General features: G+C 39.3%; 1 protein-coding gene across 1 annotated transcript in view; it reads left to right on the forward strand.

Moving 5' to 3' along the window:
- LOC103185760 (E3 ubiquitin-protein ligase SH3RF3) overlaps positions 1–18,361 on the forward strand; it is a 190,648-nt gene extending 172,287 nt beyond the window's left edge. Inside the window, exons 9-10 of the mRNA XM_007904424.2 lie at positions 5,321–5,673; positions 13,588–18,361. Coding sequence (XP_007902615.1) covers positions 5,321–5,673; positions 13,588–13,756 — 522 coding nt within the window. The 3' untranslated portion in view covers positions 13,757–18,361. The remainder of the gene's footprint in view (positions 1–5,320; positions 5,674–13,587) is intronic.
- Positions 18,362–18,695: the final 334 nt, after the last annotated feature.

Consider the following 18,695-nt stretch of genomic DNA (forward strand, 5'->3'; position numbering starts at 1 on the left):
ATCCTTCTGATTCTATTTAATTAAAATGAAAACAGAAATCATGCCTCATTAAATACATTTAATGACATTCAATGTCCATTTACAGACTAGTTATATCAAGCAAATACCAGTTTGCTTCACTTGAAATAAGTTGTATTCTTTACTCAGAATAACATCTAACCAGTTCACATAGTTTCCAAGACACACTCATAATCCAGAAAACAAGTAACAACTGTAAATACGATTGTTAATTTGGAAACATCCCAATAAATTGTCAGCCACCAACATCAGTTGCTTTTGTGAAAGAACAGTCCTACTCATTGGATTATACGGCAATGAAATCAGACCGCAGACAGTTATTCTGATTAGATACAAATCCTATTAACTGCATTCCAATTAAGTCTCTTCTATTGTAGAATAATTGTAAACGAGTGCAACACTTTGGGTGTAATTGTTGCTTATAAATAATTATGACATTTTATATTTTATCCTTTCATTTTTGGATTTTTAATGATGTTTTATTTGAATGATTTAAACTGGGAATACAGTCATCTGTTAATGCAGAGTGACAGATTCAGTAAAATTTAGCAAATAGAGCAGAATGGCCCCTGTTGTCTTTTTAAGAGATTAAAAAAATTGAAAGGAAAAAAAACAGGATGCCCTGTGCTCCTTGTGATAATTAATTGAAGACTAGCATAGGCCAGAAGCTTCTGAGCAGAATCTGCCCTCTCACTCAGGAAATTTCCCCTAACATAGGGAAACGCAGTGATGAGAAAATATACCAGAAAGTTCAATAAAATATATTGCAGATAACATAACATTAGCACAGACACAATTCAAAAATTGTAGACCTCTCAGGTCAGTAAGCAAACTCTGGCTTTCCCCTACTCCCAGTACAGTATGCCTGGACCCAGTGAGAAAACACTGTTCAAACTTTTAGCCGCCTTCTGGTTAACTTGTTGGAAAGATGCCAGCACTGCAGTGCATTTGCCATATGTCTGAGTTTTCCACACAACCTCTGAGGACCCCAGGGATTATTTCTGAGCTAAATCTACCTTAAGATGAATTTGCACATACTTTTAAATTGCTCTCAGTGCAGCTTTCAAGATCGAGCTATAGAGAGTCAACATCTGTGCTCAGCTCTCTTACTCACAGAATACTTAAGATGATGAAAATCTGGAAAAGTAAATAAGCTTATTGCTTAGAATATATTTTTGTGACTTTTGTTTTGAATCTAATAATAATATAGTGCCTTATCACTTTGTTGAGACTCCCAAATCGCTTCACAGGATATATTGTAAAGTGAATTAACTGTATATTTTGTGGATGAGATCCGACAGCCAGTTTGTGCACAACAATGTCCCACAAACATGTCTCAATGACATGATCAGATGCTATTTCAAATGAATTTTAAAATTATAAATAGGCCTGCTACAATGGCTTTAGTGCCTTATGGTTAGGGGGGGAAAACGCTAGGCAGAGTTTCCAGTGTCCTCTGCTGGAAAGTGCATGTGGAAATTGGATGAGGACAGAGTTAAGCTTGTCTGTGATGTTCTCCATTGCTGAATAGTCTGCTAGATGTATACCTGGGTTTTGAAAGCTGAGAGGGAAGAGGTGACATGAAGGGATTTCAGAAGAGAGTTCCAGAAGATGGGGGCAAGGTGGCAATCCCACTGAGCCTAGCAGTCAACAATTTAAATACCCAGCATGGAAACTGACATATTGGTGTATAGCGATATTTAGATCTTAGAGGAGGTTGACATTGAGACTCATGAAAGTCTTTCAAGCAACCTCAAAACTAGACTTCAGTTAACTTCCTGACAATGATTTACAATAATGAGTCCCCACCCATCACCTGGTGTCATATGCACTGGTTGAGGTAAGTTTCACCAGTCGCCACAAGCCGAGGAAAACATCAGATACCGGTTGAATCACACCACCCATTAGCTAATCACACCACTGCCAATGACAGCCTCTAACCTATCCCAGACCATGCGGAAAGAGAGAGTGGAATAAAAGACTCTCTGAAAACAACTGATGTGAGTAAGTGTGAAAGAGTGGGCAGGCTAGTCATTACCTGTTACAGACAGTACTGAAACTTGGCCTGTGCTGACCGGCTAAAATCTGAAAGAAAAGGCTACAAATGTTATCAAACTTTAACTCGATTCCATCGCTGGTCTTCTGTTTCCAGGGATGAAATGCTCTTTCTCAATGTGCTGTTATACTCCTGATGAGTATGGAATGTAATTAGCCATGTCTCCCAGGGCTGAGTCCAATAAGGGTACCTGATGTGTGCAAACATGCCCATCAATCGTCTCAATTTCATTACAAAAGTAGCACATTACCTCTGTGATGGATGGATGGACAGATGGAGTACAGGTCACTTTTAGCTAATGACAGGGGGACCCAATCAGTGACAGGAGCAAATCTCTGATCTTTTACTGCAGATGGTAAGGGACAGTGGAGTATTGTGCATTACTGGATCACTAATAGAGGGGGAAGCTAAGCCCAGAATTTTTGTCACTTTTGGGAGAACGAGAATTAAATTACTTAGTTCTAGAAGAGGCGAGCAACATCATTTTATAATGGTGTCATGCGCAAGCAATGTGAACATAAAATAAAATTCATAAACGGCTGTGAAGCTCTCCCTACTATATACAGATGAGGATACACATTTCAAAAAAAATCTGTGTAAATCCATCATCTTCATTTACCCTACATAAATTCTTACATTTGAAACCACTACAACCCAGTGCAATGCATTAAGACCATTGCATCGTGAAAGATAGAGAATATTGTTGAAAAACACAATCTAATACTTTTTATCACTCTTCCTTCCTGTTCATATAATTTACATTGGGATAAGAATCTCTCTTTTCTGCCAAGTGATATGAAGCTGGCTGACAAAATTCAATGACCACAACAAGATTCAACAACAAGATTCCATTTATAAAGCGCCTTTCACGTCAGGAGGACGTCCCAAGGCGCTGGGACCAGAAAGACCAGAAAGTATCTGGCTGTGTTTATACACAATGTGAACTTTTAAGAGAAACATGTGAACGGAAAGGAAACACTACTGAAAGGGAATTGAGACCTGGGTTCAAATCCTGGCAGGGCAAAACCTTAGGCAAGTTTCCCAATTTTTTAAATTATTTTTATAATAATAAAATTGGTCACTTTAATCCAAGACTGTTTGTGGGGGACTGCTGTGTGCAATTGGCTGCTGCGTTTTCCCCACAAATATACAGTCAATTCACTTTACAGTATATTCTGTTAAGCATTTTGAGACGTCTAGAAGATGTAAAAAGTGCTTCATCAAATCTAAGGATTATTATTATTAAGACAATAACAATTTTTTGGGTGTCAGCCTGGCTCAGTTGATAGCATTCTTGCCTCAAGTCAGCAACTGCAGGTTCTCACATCTAAATCTAGGCTAATACTCCAATGCTGTGATTGGAGTGTGCTGCACTGTTGGAGGTGCCATCCTTCGAATGAAATGTTAAACTGAGGCCCCATCTCTATCTATGGACTTCAATGATCCCATGGAACTATTCAAAAAGAGGAGAAAGTTTCTCTCAGTGCCCTTGCCAACAATCTCCCAAATAAAATTGATCATTCACTTCTTGGCTATGTGTAGGACATTGCTGTGTGCCAATGGCAGCTGTTGTTGTCCACAAAATACACAGTGACTACACTTTACAGTAAATCTTGTGAAGTGCTTGGAGGTGACCTTCCAATGTGAAAGGCACTATATAAATACATATTAAATGCAAGGATTATTATTATCTGTATAATTAAACTAAGCAGTGTTACAATCTTGCGGCTTGTAACACTGCCAAGCATCTTATTTTTTTAGTTTCATATCTCTTATGCTGACACTTGGTAGAGATTGAAACTAAAACCCACCAGCCAATACTTGAGTCTATGTTGAGGTGGGCTGAGATGAAGCCATATAAATATCAGGGTGAAGCTGCTTCACATATATTTGTAATACAGCACCACTAAATACATGTCATTTATAGTTGGTATTTTTAGTAAAAAGCTGTGTACATTGTGTCACTGTCCATGCTGTATATGAGCACAAGATTCTAAGCATGTTTTATTTGACTCTTTGATGTGGTTTGGGATTGCAGTGGTAGAAGGAGAATTACACTGGAGATTCAGGCAGTGTGTTCTCCTGCAAGTCCATGCTGGCAATGTGTGATACAATAGAGGTTCAGTTTGTGGCAAGATCAATGTCTGCCTGCCACTCAGGGTGTAAAAATGACTCCAAGGGACAGAGATTTGTATACAGTAAAACTCACATAAGTCTGATCTGTATAAATCGTATAATCGCCTCAGTCATACATCTGCCCAAATCCCATTTGAGAGTTTATATTCTATGCAAGTTTGACATAATTCATACTTTGCATAAGTCATATTAAATGTATAGTTAAAACAATAATAAAATTGGTCACTTCAATCCACGACTGTTTGTGGAACCCTGTTGTGCGCAATTGGCTGCCACATTTCGCCCATAAATATAGTCAATTCGTGAGCAATTTGAGACATCTAGAAAACGTGAAAAAGTGCTATATCAAATGCAAGGATTATTATTATTATTAAAGTTCCAACTGTTACGACTTATTGACTTATTGACAGATTGATTGAAGAATTTACTGTATAATATTTAATTTGTTGTAAATAATCCCTGTTTAGCTTTGCACTGTTATGGCTGAGTTGATATTTACAGCACGCTACACATAGCAGATTGCATAGTCTGCTTTAACGGAATTGCTGCAAAAGCTAATGCAGCAGAAGATTGGACATACCATGGCTGCCTGGGATATATTTCATACTGAATGCACTGTATAGACAATAGCTTGGGCTACTTGATAGAACTCTTGCCTCTTGATCAGAAGGTTGTAAGCCCTTTGTCAGGTCTTTGTGCTCATAGTCCAGGCTGCCATCCAATACAGTACCTTCAGATGAGATATTAAACCGAGGTCCAGTCTGCCTGTTCAGGTGAACTTTAAAGATATCATTGCACTATTCGAAAGGAGCAGGGAGTTTTTCCTTCTATCCTGACCATCAATCCCCAAATAAAATTGGTCACTCACTTCTGGTTATGGTACATTGCTCAGTGCAGATTGACTGCTGAGTTTGCTTACAAGTTACACACCCACTGCACCCGATAGCAATTTGAGACATTTTGACGTTATTGGAGATGTAATCAAGTGCGTGGATTATTAATTTTAATGAAACATGATTGACTGAGGAGAAGGAAGAGTAACAGAGAGGCGGGTTTAGAAACAGTTAACCATTTGTCAAAAAAAAACGGTGTTTTCTTTGTTGTCCACAGAAAGAGAAGAAAAGCAGCCTCTTGAAACTTCTGTCAGGCGCATCAGCAAAAAAGAAGTCTCGCTCCCCACCATCTGTATCTCCAACACATGACTCGCAGCAGGCGGCAGCAGCAGCAACAGCAGGTAGTTCCTTGCAAGGTGCTGTGGGCCCTGAAATTCTTCCGGTCTCGAGCCATGGCAGGGCTGGATCTTGCCCATTAGAAAGTGAAATGCAAGGAGCGATGGGGATGGAGCCACTGCACAGAAAAACTGGCTCCTTGGATTCCAACTTTTCCATTTCTCCACCCACACGGCAGATCTGTTCGTCCATGGCTGCAGTCCGTCCAGAACTGAAACCACTGCCTTGTGAAAGGTAGGTGACAAATGAAAGGGACTGGCGCAGGCACGATTAAGCGCTGATTGTTTACCGTTACCAAATATTTTATTGTGCTAATTTTTTTTCAGAATGGGTTAGGAAGATCAGACATAACAAGACTGCCCTGGGATGTATTTCAGACTGTATAATAATAATAAACAATAATATCCCTTGTATTTGTTATAGTGCTTTATCACATCTTCTAGACATCTCAAAGCACTTCAAAGAATATACTGTAAAGTGAATTAACTGTATATTTTGTGGGCGAAACGCAGCAGCCAATTGCGTAGAGCAGTGTCCCACAAACAGCCGTGGATTAAGCGACCAAATTTTTTTTAAGGCATTATTACCTCCGGCAAAGCAATCCGCCAATCAACTACCAACCAGGTTCCTACTTACTGCTAGGTAAACAGAGGCGTGTGGAGTAAGGAAATTTGCCCAAAATTTCGCCCTGCCTGGGAATCAAACCCAGGTCCTCTTGCTTGCGAGGTGAGTGCTTTAACTACAGAGCTACAGTATGCCCTGTATAGACATCAGTTTGGGTTACTTAGTAACGCTCCTGCCTCTCAATTGGAAGATTGTGAGCCCTTTGTCAGGTCTTTCCACTCATAATCCAGGCTACCACCCGATTTAAACTGGGGAAATAAATCCCATTTATGTTGCGTGCATGTATCTGTCTCTGCTTTTGTCATCCATCTGACTCTGAGTTAAAGTTAATCACTGGCATTAATGTTCAGCAATTTTAAAAAGGACTGGATTGCCGGGGTTCTTCTGCTGCTCAGAGGCAAGTGTAGCTTTGAGCCTTCAGACCAGCAAAGTGATAGCTTCAATCCCTGGACTATTGCTGACCTCAGCTGGTTGGCAGTAGGAGCAGTGCAGTTGGCTGCACTTTGGAATCTGAGAGATAAATGCTGCCCTCCATTTCACTTGTATTTTTAAATCTAGTCTGTACACATAATTATTAAAGGTTTACAACACTGAAGAAAAGACTGTTTAGCCCATCAAGTCTGTGTGGCATTAACTCCGCCAGTTGGATTTCTACAGTCCTACCCATTTACCTCAACCTGTTTATGTTGCCACTTATATCGACAAAAAAGTGAAGTCCAGGTCCCTTCCCTTCCCTGCACATTAATGCTAAAACTTACCTTCTATGTCAACATTAACATAAACTCTGGCACATTTATACCACCAAGTGGTTTAGGTCCGAAACAGTATTAAAGGCATTGTTTTATTACCAATTTTTTAAAACTTTTTTGGGAAATAAGTTAAAGAAAATACATGTAAATAAATGGTTCAGGAATTTTAATTAAATGCATGACTTTTTTAAATGAATCAAAGAAGATACATGCAAATGCATGGTACTGAAATTTTAATCACAGAATACCTATTGTCCACTTGTGACAGCCTATATTGACAAACTGCCCTATATCACCTAAAACTTGAATGGTCCCTGATATTTGGACATAAGTGGGTAGGACTGTATTTCATTCCCATTCACTTGCACTTTCCCCAAATCCTTTAATATTATATTGCTTCAAGTATTTATCCAATTCCGCATTAAACGCTCTTAGGAATTGGCATAACTCCCATTTGTGATAAATCATTTAGTATTCTAACAACACTCTGAGGTAAACAGAATCTTCCAACCTCCCCTTTTTTGCATCCTGTGATAATCATCAGTAAAAATAGTCTCTAAGGATGAAAAAGCACTTGCCAGTAAAACAGCAATATTAAGTTGATTTGTGCCAGATTTGCACCACCTCAGTATGCAATGCGTCTCTTCCAGAACCCACAGATGTCACACTGACCTGGGAGTACTCTGCTCTGATGAGATCTCAGATCACAGTTCCCAGGAGCTGACATGACATTGGCATCCCCTGCATGAAACACTGTATGTCCCAAAGAACCTATTATGTTGCCATTTTTCTGTCTGGTGCTTTTTCAACCTCATTTTCTTCATTCTATTTACCCTGCTGAAACCATTCATAATTTTGGAAACATATTTACCTGCTAACATAGAAATATGGTGAAGGGATTGCTTCAATTTAGATCAAGTCTCAATGATGCACTAGAGGGCTCAGGACTACATTTTGTACTTTAGGTTAACATTCCAAGTATATGCATTTGCCTCTTAATTTCTGCAGGCCCTTTCTTCATATGGAGCTGCTTTTGTGGGGCCCACTTCCTCACCGCTTCCTATTGTATTTTTATCACTCAAAATAAAGTTCCTCACAAGTTATACCTGGGTATCACTCAGTGCCAATCATATTCAGTGATTCGTGCTGCGGAACAGAACTGATTGAAAGAAACAGCAAGGCTCCTGGGCCATTAGGCAGCTTTACTTGTGCTGAAATGTGTTTGTTTTAAAATTCCCAATTCAGTTTTCCCAAAAAACCTCAAAAGGCTCATTAAAGGTGAGTAACACTATAGAATACTCTTGCACACCACCAGATGGACTCAGCTATTTCAAAGAGCCCATCGTTCATCTGTGGACCCAGGCATTGATTGCTTACAGGCTATTTAAAAAAGCACATAAAAAATTTGATTTTTTTGACCTTGCAAAATGCCCAAACATGAACTTACCAGCAGGGGTTGTTGGTGGTGATCAGACGCAGGGACCTTAGCTGATTGTTTCCCTTAGGAAACCAAGCTGATTGGAGCCCGCATGCACCCCCTGGCTAAGGTCAGCAAACTCAGCATAGATTGGGCTCACAGAACCCAAGTCTGAAAAAAAACCTAATCTTAGCCTGTAAGACCATTTGTCTTAAAATTTTAAAATGTGCAGAATTGTGGAAAATTCTTAAATTCAGTGTTAATTTGCAAACAGATATTTAGCAGTTCTTAATGCATACATGAGCCAGAAGGGAATAAAGAGCATAAGGAAAGAGGTTTAAGCGGGGTGGAATCTCATGTGGACTAGAAACACTGGTATGCATTAGTTGGGCCGAATGGACTGTTTCCTTGTTGTAATTTCGGTCATCTTTTTCATCTCCACCAACTTTGGCCTCTAACTACAGCTCAGGTGTCCAGACATTACTGTTAAATGCTTTGGGATGTCCTCCCAATGTGAAAGGCACTATATAAATGTACATTGTATTATACTGTAATTCTATATAACTGACTCCCAAATTAAGACTGAATTTAAGAACTTTCCATGGTGATGCACAATCTTAAAATGGCTGGGAATAGGTTGAATTTCTGGCCTCTGGAATTCTCTCTGTCAGATCCACGTCAGGCAATGCTTCTACCTACTGAGCCATCAGAAGAACTGCATCTAATTCTGGATATAGTCACATCTTCTGTTTCTGACATACACATTATTCTTTGTGGGCTTTAATAAAGTGTCATCTCACGCTGTTGCCATCACTTTCCAATTACACACAGTTTACCAAAAGCAGCACATCAGAAATGTTGTCAGCAAGTTGTAAATTATGCAGAGGCTGAAGGCCAAATGTATGTGAGGTTCAAGTTACAGTAACCGCAAATGTAATTAGAAATACTTATCCTGTTTTAGTCAGGGATTCGGTTGACCCTGATAGTAATTGCTTTGCGCTGTCTCACAAGCTAACCTCACTTTAATCCTGATTTACATAATTAATATAATTGTTGTCGTCTGGACAGTCTTTCATTAGAATAAGAATGAACGGCTGTCAGACAGGGTCTGACAAGAGGCCGAATGTTCCCACTGTTGGCAGCTGGCCTTGTATTCCAAGCTCTGCTTCTTTTCTGTGGATTAAGAAGATGCAACTCGCTTCACGGTGGCCGTGATCGATTTCTATCTGGCTTTGATGTACAATCTGCAAACGTGAAGCAGAACAGGGCAGTAGCATCGAATTGATAATCCCTAGTGCAAAGACATTGCCACATCTTTGCCCTGGTTACATTGTGTAACCCAAAACTATAATGATTATATGGGTGAAAAATGCAACATTCAATAGTAATAATAATTGAAATAGTACCATTCACATCAGGAGGATATCTTAATGTGGTTCGCAGGATATATTGGGTAGTTTAGTAATTAGGTATACTGCAGGCAAAATGTCAATATTATCACTCGTACTAATTATCAACTGTCAAGAATTAAGATCAAACTGATTTCAGTTCAATGGATTTGCCGCAAATCTTTTTTTTAATATTGTTCCATATTCCACCTTGGATTCCAACTTAGTGGACCCCAAGCACTTATTATGGATCCTGGAAGCAGTGTATAAGTACTGTTTCATAGGACACTGGTTGAGTTAAACTGGAATCCTATTTTTAGCTGCAGAAAAATACCATTACCAGAGGCAACAAATTGGAGGATGGAAATCTTCGCACTCCTGAAAATTTTGTCGAGACCTCAATTGTAGTTTCTGTGTGTAGAAATCGGCCTTTGAAGGTTTATTCACAGATTATTCCCAACTCACATTGAGGCAGTCATTATCCCCTGAATAAATTTGGAAAGCCTATTTTCGGCACTTTAAAATAATCACAACTGAACTGGAGTGCTTTTCAGCTGGATTTAGTGCTGCTATTATTTAGAAGTTTTGTGGGAGTGGGATATACTTACATTTAAGGAATGGAATATGTTTAGGAATACTCCCAGTTCTGAAGCCAATATTTTGATGTATGGGGAAAGGAGTTTACCCATTATTGGTGAACAAGGAAGTGTTTTCCCTTCTTTAACTCTGATGAAAGCACATAACATTTATTATGGCGTTAGGCATATAGTGTTGATTCCCTCCACATTTACCTAAAATATAGTTTGGATTGATTTTGCAGTATTTCTTAATTAAAAGAAATAGATTTGTTAATTAAGCAATCTGAGTGAGGACTCTTTCTTTTAATATCATTCAAATAATTCTGACTCAAGCAATGTGTATTCCAAAAATAGATTGTTTGAGTTGGAGTAGGTTTCCTCTGAGTTGGTATCATGGACTTTCAGATACTTTAATCNAAAAATCTGTTAAGAAATCCACAAATCCGGTTGATCAGTTCTAATTTAAGAAGATTATGCTTTTCTAAAAAAAATGCAACTTTACACTTTATTTCTTCTTCTTTTATTCCTTAGTTCTTTCATTCCTGGCTGCCCACATGAGACAGATAGATTGGTAGCACTGTGCTGAATATCCAACCTGCTTTCGGCTTTAGATTCATATTTTCTGGATTGCCTTGCCCTCCTTTGATTCTGTCTCATTGCACGCTGTCAGCGGGGACATGATCTCTTGTGCAGTGACTGGATTATTACCCCAAGTTACAAAAGTAAAGCAATCCGTGCCACCAAAATCCATTCTCCAAGCATTGAAATTATGTCAAAATAGTGAACGTGTGTTTGTGCCCACTGCCTTTTTTTCCAGTCATTTGACTTTTATTTTGCTGGTTGGTCTACTTTAAAAAATCTGTTCAGAAACAACTTTGGGAAGAGTCTGTTGATGATTTTGTGTGTTTCAAGTTAATTTACACAATTGTGAAAAATGACATTATTCTCCTGTGAGCTCATTATGGCGTCTGGAAGCTAAAGTTGTTGTGACATTGGGGGAGGGTTCATTGAAAATGGTAGTTAATTACTGATGGTCGCCTTTGTAAACCATTGTAGTCAAATTTCATTAATTTTGTAGTTGAAATCATAAAAACAGAGGGCCAGAAGCAGGCTATTTGAGCCTATAGTCCTTCAGATGAGACATTGGACCCAGGCACCATCTGTCTATTCAGGTATATGTTAATGATCCCATGACACTATTCGAAAAGAAATGGAAGTTTCTCCCGATAGCCTGGCCAACAATCCCCCAAATAAAATTGGTCACTGGCTGTTTATGGGACATTGCTGTGTGCAAACTGTTGCAATGTTTGCCCACAAAACCCATAGGGAATATAATGATGTAGTTTATATGAGTTTGTGTAAAATGTTCTGTGTTTTAATATTATTTCAGAGTATATTTCTCCCACAAAATACACAGTCTTCACTTTATAGTATATCCTGTGAAACACTTTGTGATGTCCTCCCAATATTAAAGATGCTATACCAAATCTAAGGATTATATTATTATATTGGTGCTACCTCCTCCATTGGCGTTTCTACTCTAATTCCGGTTCTCCACGCTCTTTTACGTGGAGTTACATAGAATAAGGTAATGTGCCAGTCGAGCCTCCGGTCTGGAATACTCTCCCTCAATCACTCCGCCTTGTCCCCTCTCTCCCCTTTTTCAAGTCGCACCTGAAAACCTCTCTCTTCGACCGTGCTTACGGCCATCTCCCCCACCCCCCCAAACCCCCAAACCCCCAATCAGAGTTAGGCACCGCCACTGTTGAGTGCTCTGAGACGCTACCCTGCATGGAGGGCAAGTTGTTGTTATAATAGGGCAAGTTGTTGTTATAATAAGGCCAAACCATTTGGCTCAATAGGACTGAGTTGGTGTTCATGCTTCACATGAGTCCCCACCCCTCCTATTCATCTCACCTATATCCCTGTGTTCTCATTTCACATTCTAATATCAAAAAAACATAATAATTTGGTCACTCAATCCTCAACTTTGTGGGACACTGCTGTGTGCAATTGGCTGCAGAGTTTCACCCACAAAATACATAGTCACTATACTTTACAGCTGTGAAGCGCTTTGAGACGTCTCAGCTGCATGATAAGGCGCTATATCAAATGCAAGGATTATTATTATTATCTTCTGCATGTAAATGTTCTAATTTTTCAGTGTGTCTATTTGTTTTAGTATTTTATCTCCACATTGCTCTATGCTTCTCTAATTCTGATTCCCAAACTCCTCAGACTGGCATGAGGTTCCACCAGCACTGGGGTGAGGTTCCATCAATCCTGACCACCCTCTGATACCCAAATGGGCATTGTTCATATGCGAGCCTTGGCAGTGAGTGGTGGTGGGACACTTAATTATAGAGGGCATCACAGGCACTTGCCTCACTGCAGGGTAACTGGCAAGCACATACACTCGTGTTAATAGGAAGGTGCTGAAGAGGGATGAGGAGCAGGAACCCGGCTGGCATTCCCTCCCTAACCCCAGAAAGGCCAGGACAAGTTGTTTAATCCCATGCTGCCCTACTGAGACCAACAGCAGGGCTCCATAAACTGCAGCTCTGTCCACTGCATAGTAGTTCAGTGGTTAGAGCACTCGCCTCGCAAGCGAGAGACCTGGGTTTGATTCCCAGCAGGGTGAAACCTTGGGCAAGTTTCCTTACTCCACACGACTGATAATAATCCCTCAAGAAAAAATAGAGCCCTTTAACCTTCAAGTCAAAGCCCCTAATTAGTAGGGTAGTCCTAGCTGGAATGCAGCAGGAAGCTTGTCTGTTTACAAAGGCAAAAAAAGTGCTGTCAATGGCAAGCTATGTGGTTTTAACTGGTTGAGCTTCAGCAGTATCCCATTGCTAAATAGTATTAAATAATGTAATATTTTGGTCACACAATCCACGACTGCTTGTGGGACACTGCTGTGCGTAATTGGCTGCCATTTTTCGCCCACAAATATACAGTCAATTCACTTTACAGTATATTCTGTGAAGTGCTTTGAGACGTCTAGAAGACTTGAAGAACGCTATATCAAATGCAAGGAATATTATTATTTTTATAAGGGCTGCCCCAAAAAGGTTACTTCTTATCTCCCACGTTAACTCTTCTAGGAACAATCCAGACCTTATACACCACTTATTCACAAACCAACAAGAATAACCATTCACTATTTATCTATTCAAAACCTTACAGAATTTTGAAGATGTCTATTTGGATGGATTCTTAATCTTCTCTGTTCCAATGAAAACAGCCCAAGTTATTGAAGCTTTTTCTCATAACTGGATCTCATTTGCGTGAAGCTGTTTCAACAGGGTTAAGCTAATAGAACGAATATTGGTCCTTTTCTATTCATCAACTGTAAGGGATTGATGCTTATCTTTTATTTTCTGCTTTGACAGGTATCGAGTGGTTGTCCCCTATCCACCTCAGAGTGAAGCCGAGATTGAACTCAAAGAAGGTGATGTTGTGTTTGTTCACAAGAAGCGGGAAGATGGATGGTTCAAAGGCACGTTACAGCGGAATGGAAAAACAGGCCTATTTCCAGGAAGTTTCGTGGAAAGCTTCTAAGAAGCTTAATGCTAGCAAGGAGCTGGTGTTTTATCACTTGAAGATCATGGCGGCTGGACATTAAATACAAGTGGATAAATAACAAAGCACAAAGACGTGGGAATCAATAATTCATATTCACTGCCATTGTCACTTCCAAAGAAATCCAAAAGACCTGTCTACTATAATGGCTTTTCATAAATGATGCTGTTCCTCTATAAATGTGTACATACAAAAGTATCTTGAAGCAGTGCCTTCCCATGAAGCCACAGACTCAGAGAAGTACATTTGCATTTTAACCAGAATGAAGTACATTTATTCTCCACTATGTAAATGATAAATTTGAACATTTTTTAAGAAAAAACAAAAAAGAATTTTGATATATCATCATAAGTTATTTGATAAGATAACACAAATGGTGACTGATTGCACGTGAGGTGATTTCACTGGTAGGTCAGAGTAATTCTTTATTCAGTCGGATAGTGGGAAAGTAGAAAACAACTGGATTAAATAGAAGCTGGGAGGCTCTATTCAACAAGGGTTAGTTACCATCGGGAATAATTCACTGCAGTTTCATTCTAACATTCAGATGTCTTTCTGTCCAATTCCCAATTTCTGTGATCCAGAGCACCTAAGAAGAACTACAGTAAAGGTACAAACATTAACAAAACCATCATATCATTGAGCTAAACATTGAGTTGATTGTATTAATAAATGATTAATTGGCCTCAATGTATAGAAAGCAGCTCACTTGAAGGCAAGTTCACAAGGCTAAGGAGAAGACGAATAGTCTAAATCCAATATTTGTGCATTAAAGAGAATCTGTCTTCTCTTCATTAATTATCAAGTGTTGATTGCAACCTCCAGCTCTTCCATAATTAATTGAAAGCAAGTAACTATATTCTGTGTGAATAATTGCATTGGAGAATAGAATGCAAATAATGGCCTGGTTGCCAAAGAGTAATTCATCCTAATTATGTCTGAAAATTAACAAATGCAGCATGTGTCAGCTGATTGCTATGACAGATGACTGGGACAAATAGATTCCCTACAAATCAGTTTGCTATCCAGTAATTTTTCCAAATGTTCTTCACAATGCTGATAGATTGAATTTGAGATTTGCCTGGGAGAATCCTTCTATCGAGTAATGAATAAGAATGTGCCGTGTACTGAATCTGATTGTTCAACTAGATGGACTTGTTCACTTAACCATTCTTCAGTGACTACAGTACCAAATTCGACAGATTAGGCATATTAACTTAAATCACATTCCAGAACCAGGAAGCTTTTGTGCTGAGAATGCGTTTCAAATGTACAATTTACTTTGGAGGACACAGGGTCGATTCCTGTTGGCTACACAAAAAAATGGTTCTGATCATATGAAATATTCAAAAAAATCGGGGTTTAAATGTTGGTGTGCTGATAAATGGGCAGTTCGCTCAGTTGAATTAGAACCAAATGAAGAGAATGGATTACAATCCCAGAAGGTCATCATGGGTTCCTTCACCTGATGTCAATTAAACAATGAGTGCCTGTCCGTAAAAAACATATCCTCTTGTGGCTTTAGCAGTCTCCCTAGGAACATTTTTTCAAATCTTTTTATCATACATGGCTGAAGAACTGTTCTGCATTTGCATTTACGCTATATCAAATGTACGGATTATTATTATATAGTGCCCTTCATGTGGGGTAACATCTCAGAGCGCTTAACAGTGGCAGAGCTTGACTTTGAGCCAGATTGGAAGTGCTGGCCTTAATCACAGTTTTGTGAGTCAGGGAAATGTTTTTCAACGATACCAAAAGTAAGGCTAGTCTTTCTAGGCTTATCTCTTCTGTTGATAACAGTGACGAGAAATAAAATCAGTGGGCCTACAGTTCCGTCCCCTTCTCTGAAGCTCAGTGGAAACTTCCAACCACGAACATTTGAAAATAGAGGGAAATCTGAAAGCTGGCTGAGTCGTGAAAGTGAAGTGTTAGGTTAACTACAGCCTGATCTTGTTAATGGGAAACTTGTATCCTTGGAGACAAGGAGCACTGGGAAGGTTGAGAAGCACTTTACAGTAAATCCTGTGAAGTACTTTGAGACATCCTCCTGATGTGAAAGGTACTAAATCAGTATACAAATTATTGCTCATCAAGGAAATAGTGGGATAGGTTGCTGTAATCAAGCATTAACATGGGTCGAGGTCGAGGTTTAATACCTTCCAAGACTGCAAATGGAAGCTCAGATGTGCCCAGCTTGGTTGGGTAAAGGTCGTTCACGAATCATAGATAGCACAAAAATCCTAGAATTAATCAATGGTCCACAGTGACTTAGCTGAATCCAACTGGGATGGTGTTGGGAGTGTCAAAACTGGCCTCAGTTTAGCTCAGCTGAGTTCAGCTGTTCCTGACCTCGGGAAAGGAAACGTCAGCCAAAGTTTGCTTTCCTGATCACTTTCCAGTGACCTTTGCTTGTCTGCATGGACTCCAGAGAACTGAAATCCTTCTTGGCCTTAAGAGCAGTAGCACTGATAATGTCGGCTTCTAATGGGATTTTTACATTCCAGCCGCACATTGCTAATCTAGCCACCTGGAATGTCAGAAAGAACATCAATTCTGGGAAAAGGACGATGGCTATGATGTACCTAACCACCCCTCTCTCTCTCTCTCTCTCTCTCCTCACCCCCAAGTTCTCCAGTCAAGTATGATCTTGATAGATCACTGGGGAGATAGTGATATCCTATCTGTCGTGGACCCAACATTAATCAATCTGCATGAGCTTCTACACAGAATTGAAACAAACCGAGCAACCATTTCACTGCCAATCACCTGGATCCTTGAAATGTATGAATGTGCTGACAGAAAAAGTTCAGATGTCCTCTGCTGTCCCCCGTTCTCCAAAATGAAACCACCCAACACCACAAAAGAAAAAATGTTCCTTACTTTATTCTTTCTTACCTGCGTTATACATGTCCACATTGCCTTTATAAATGATTTACATTTGCCCTATATGCCAACTAAGTGAACAAGTCCCAGTAACTTGAGTATTGTCCAGTCTGTAGGCAGTGTGATGTATGTAGTGAGGAAGGTCAGTGTGAACCATTTTAAATGAATAACCTGTTACTTAAGCGATGTTATACACATTTGAGAGGAAGGCCTGTTTTATGAACTAAAGGTTTGACTTGACTTGTTTTCCTTCCAAGACTAATACGTCCATTAGTCACAAAAAAAGCCTTATTCTTCTTTCAAAAATAGCCATTACCCTTCAAAACAAAAAAAATGAATTAACAATGTTATATTGGCCACAGTGCCCCAGTGTAAGGAAGGGAATATAAACCGGGTTTCCTGATCAATACTGTATCTATCGACCCCTTGCGGCACATGCAAGTGAGGGCAGGATAGGGCTCAGCTTTGATGTCTCCTGCAATGAAATAGCCTGGTGATACTCATTGTCAAGGCCGTAGCAAAAATATGCTATGGGTTGATATACTGGAGGACACTTATGAAACTGAACAGTAGAAGGGAACAAAATGAATCAAATGCTACAGAAGAGGAGTGGAACAAAGAAAATTGGTAAAAAGAAAACAGGTTTTTTTAAAAAATACTTTTGTTTATACAGAAAGTTGCAGTGACATAATCATCGAGCTGACTCAGGGAAGTTTCTGAGTCAAATAATGTGAGAGAGCTGATGAGCATCAGTGGAGATCGCATTGATTAGACCACAGATGGTTCACTGATCTCACCTCATCTGTACATGTTAATCCAGCTTCTTTTCTGCTGGCCGCATAAGAATTCCACGTTAGCTCCTCCTGTATTTCAAAACTCACCAGTAATCATTTCTACAAAGAGAAACAAAGTTAAGCTTTCTTCCAGCAGGTTGATTTTTGTTTATAAGGGCTACTGATTGCGAGATTCTTACATTTTGTGAAAGTCAAAACTTAAACCAGCTGTTAGATTGGTAAATGGAGAAACGTTCCAGTATTAAATTGCCTTTGCTTGGTGCGCTGTGGCAATGTACTTTTTCCGTTGAACTGTAGTATAACTGGCACAGATAGAATCACGTTCTGCCAAGGTAGACAAAACACTGCATAACATAGCAACCTTTTCCATTGCTGTTGAATGTCTTGCACACAGCCCTTTGGAATGATGAACCACAGCAGAATAGAACTTGTCTTTCTGTTTCAGTACCACTAAAAAGGAAACAAAATACATATCATAATTATAGCTGAGGACCAGCTGAGCATTGTAAGTACTGTACGCACGCTAAGGGTGCAACGATTATCCATTCAGAAATTCCCTCCTTGTACGAACTATTTAAATTATCTTATTTTGCTCAACCCTTTGTAAAATTCCAGTGTCTGTTAACTGACAAAGTCTTGATGTGTTTGTAAATATACTTTCAAAAATGTTGCCTATAAAAAATGATATAAAGATTCCTTGGAGTCACTTTATGACTTACAGCTAATTCTTACCAGTTAATCTTTGCTAACTCTTGCTGCTGAGCAAAGACATGTCCCATAATCGTTGCACTCTTACTTGATAGGAAAGACATTTACACATTTTTACAAAATGTTTTGACTTTTTGCATTCATCTGTGTGACTCTTTGTCCAGCAGTAATAAAAGTATTAAATATGATTAAATCATCCTTGGATGTTGTTTAGATTATGTGGGTTTGTGTGCAGTATTTCTTTCTGTTATTTGTGGAGTACAAGGCTGGCTGATCAAGTCAAGACTGCAAAAAATGTATCAATCCTCAAATTCAAGAAGTGAAGTAATACGGCGATGTGTTTTAACAATGGGAAAGTGGGGGAGACTCTGGCAATGCACAGTTGAAGCTGCTAACAGATGTTCAGTAACTATGCTATTAATTTGGTTGCCACCTGCCAGGAAACAGACTGTACCTTACTAAATGAATAACTTCTGCATCCTATAGACCAATTTAGCTTCTCGCCTAATCCTTACAAAAGCATCGGCCGT

Source organism: Callorhinchus milii, unplaced genomic scaffold, assembly GCF_018977255.1.
Source record: "Callorhinchus milii isolate IMCB2004 unplaced genomic scaffold, IMCB_Cmil_1.0 Scaffold4, whole genome shotgun sequence".
Classification (NCBI taxonomy): Eukaryota; Metazoa; Chordata; class Chondrichthyes; order Chimaeriformes; family Callorhinchidae; genus Callorhinchus; species Callorhinchus milii.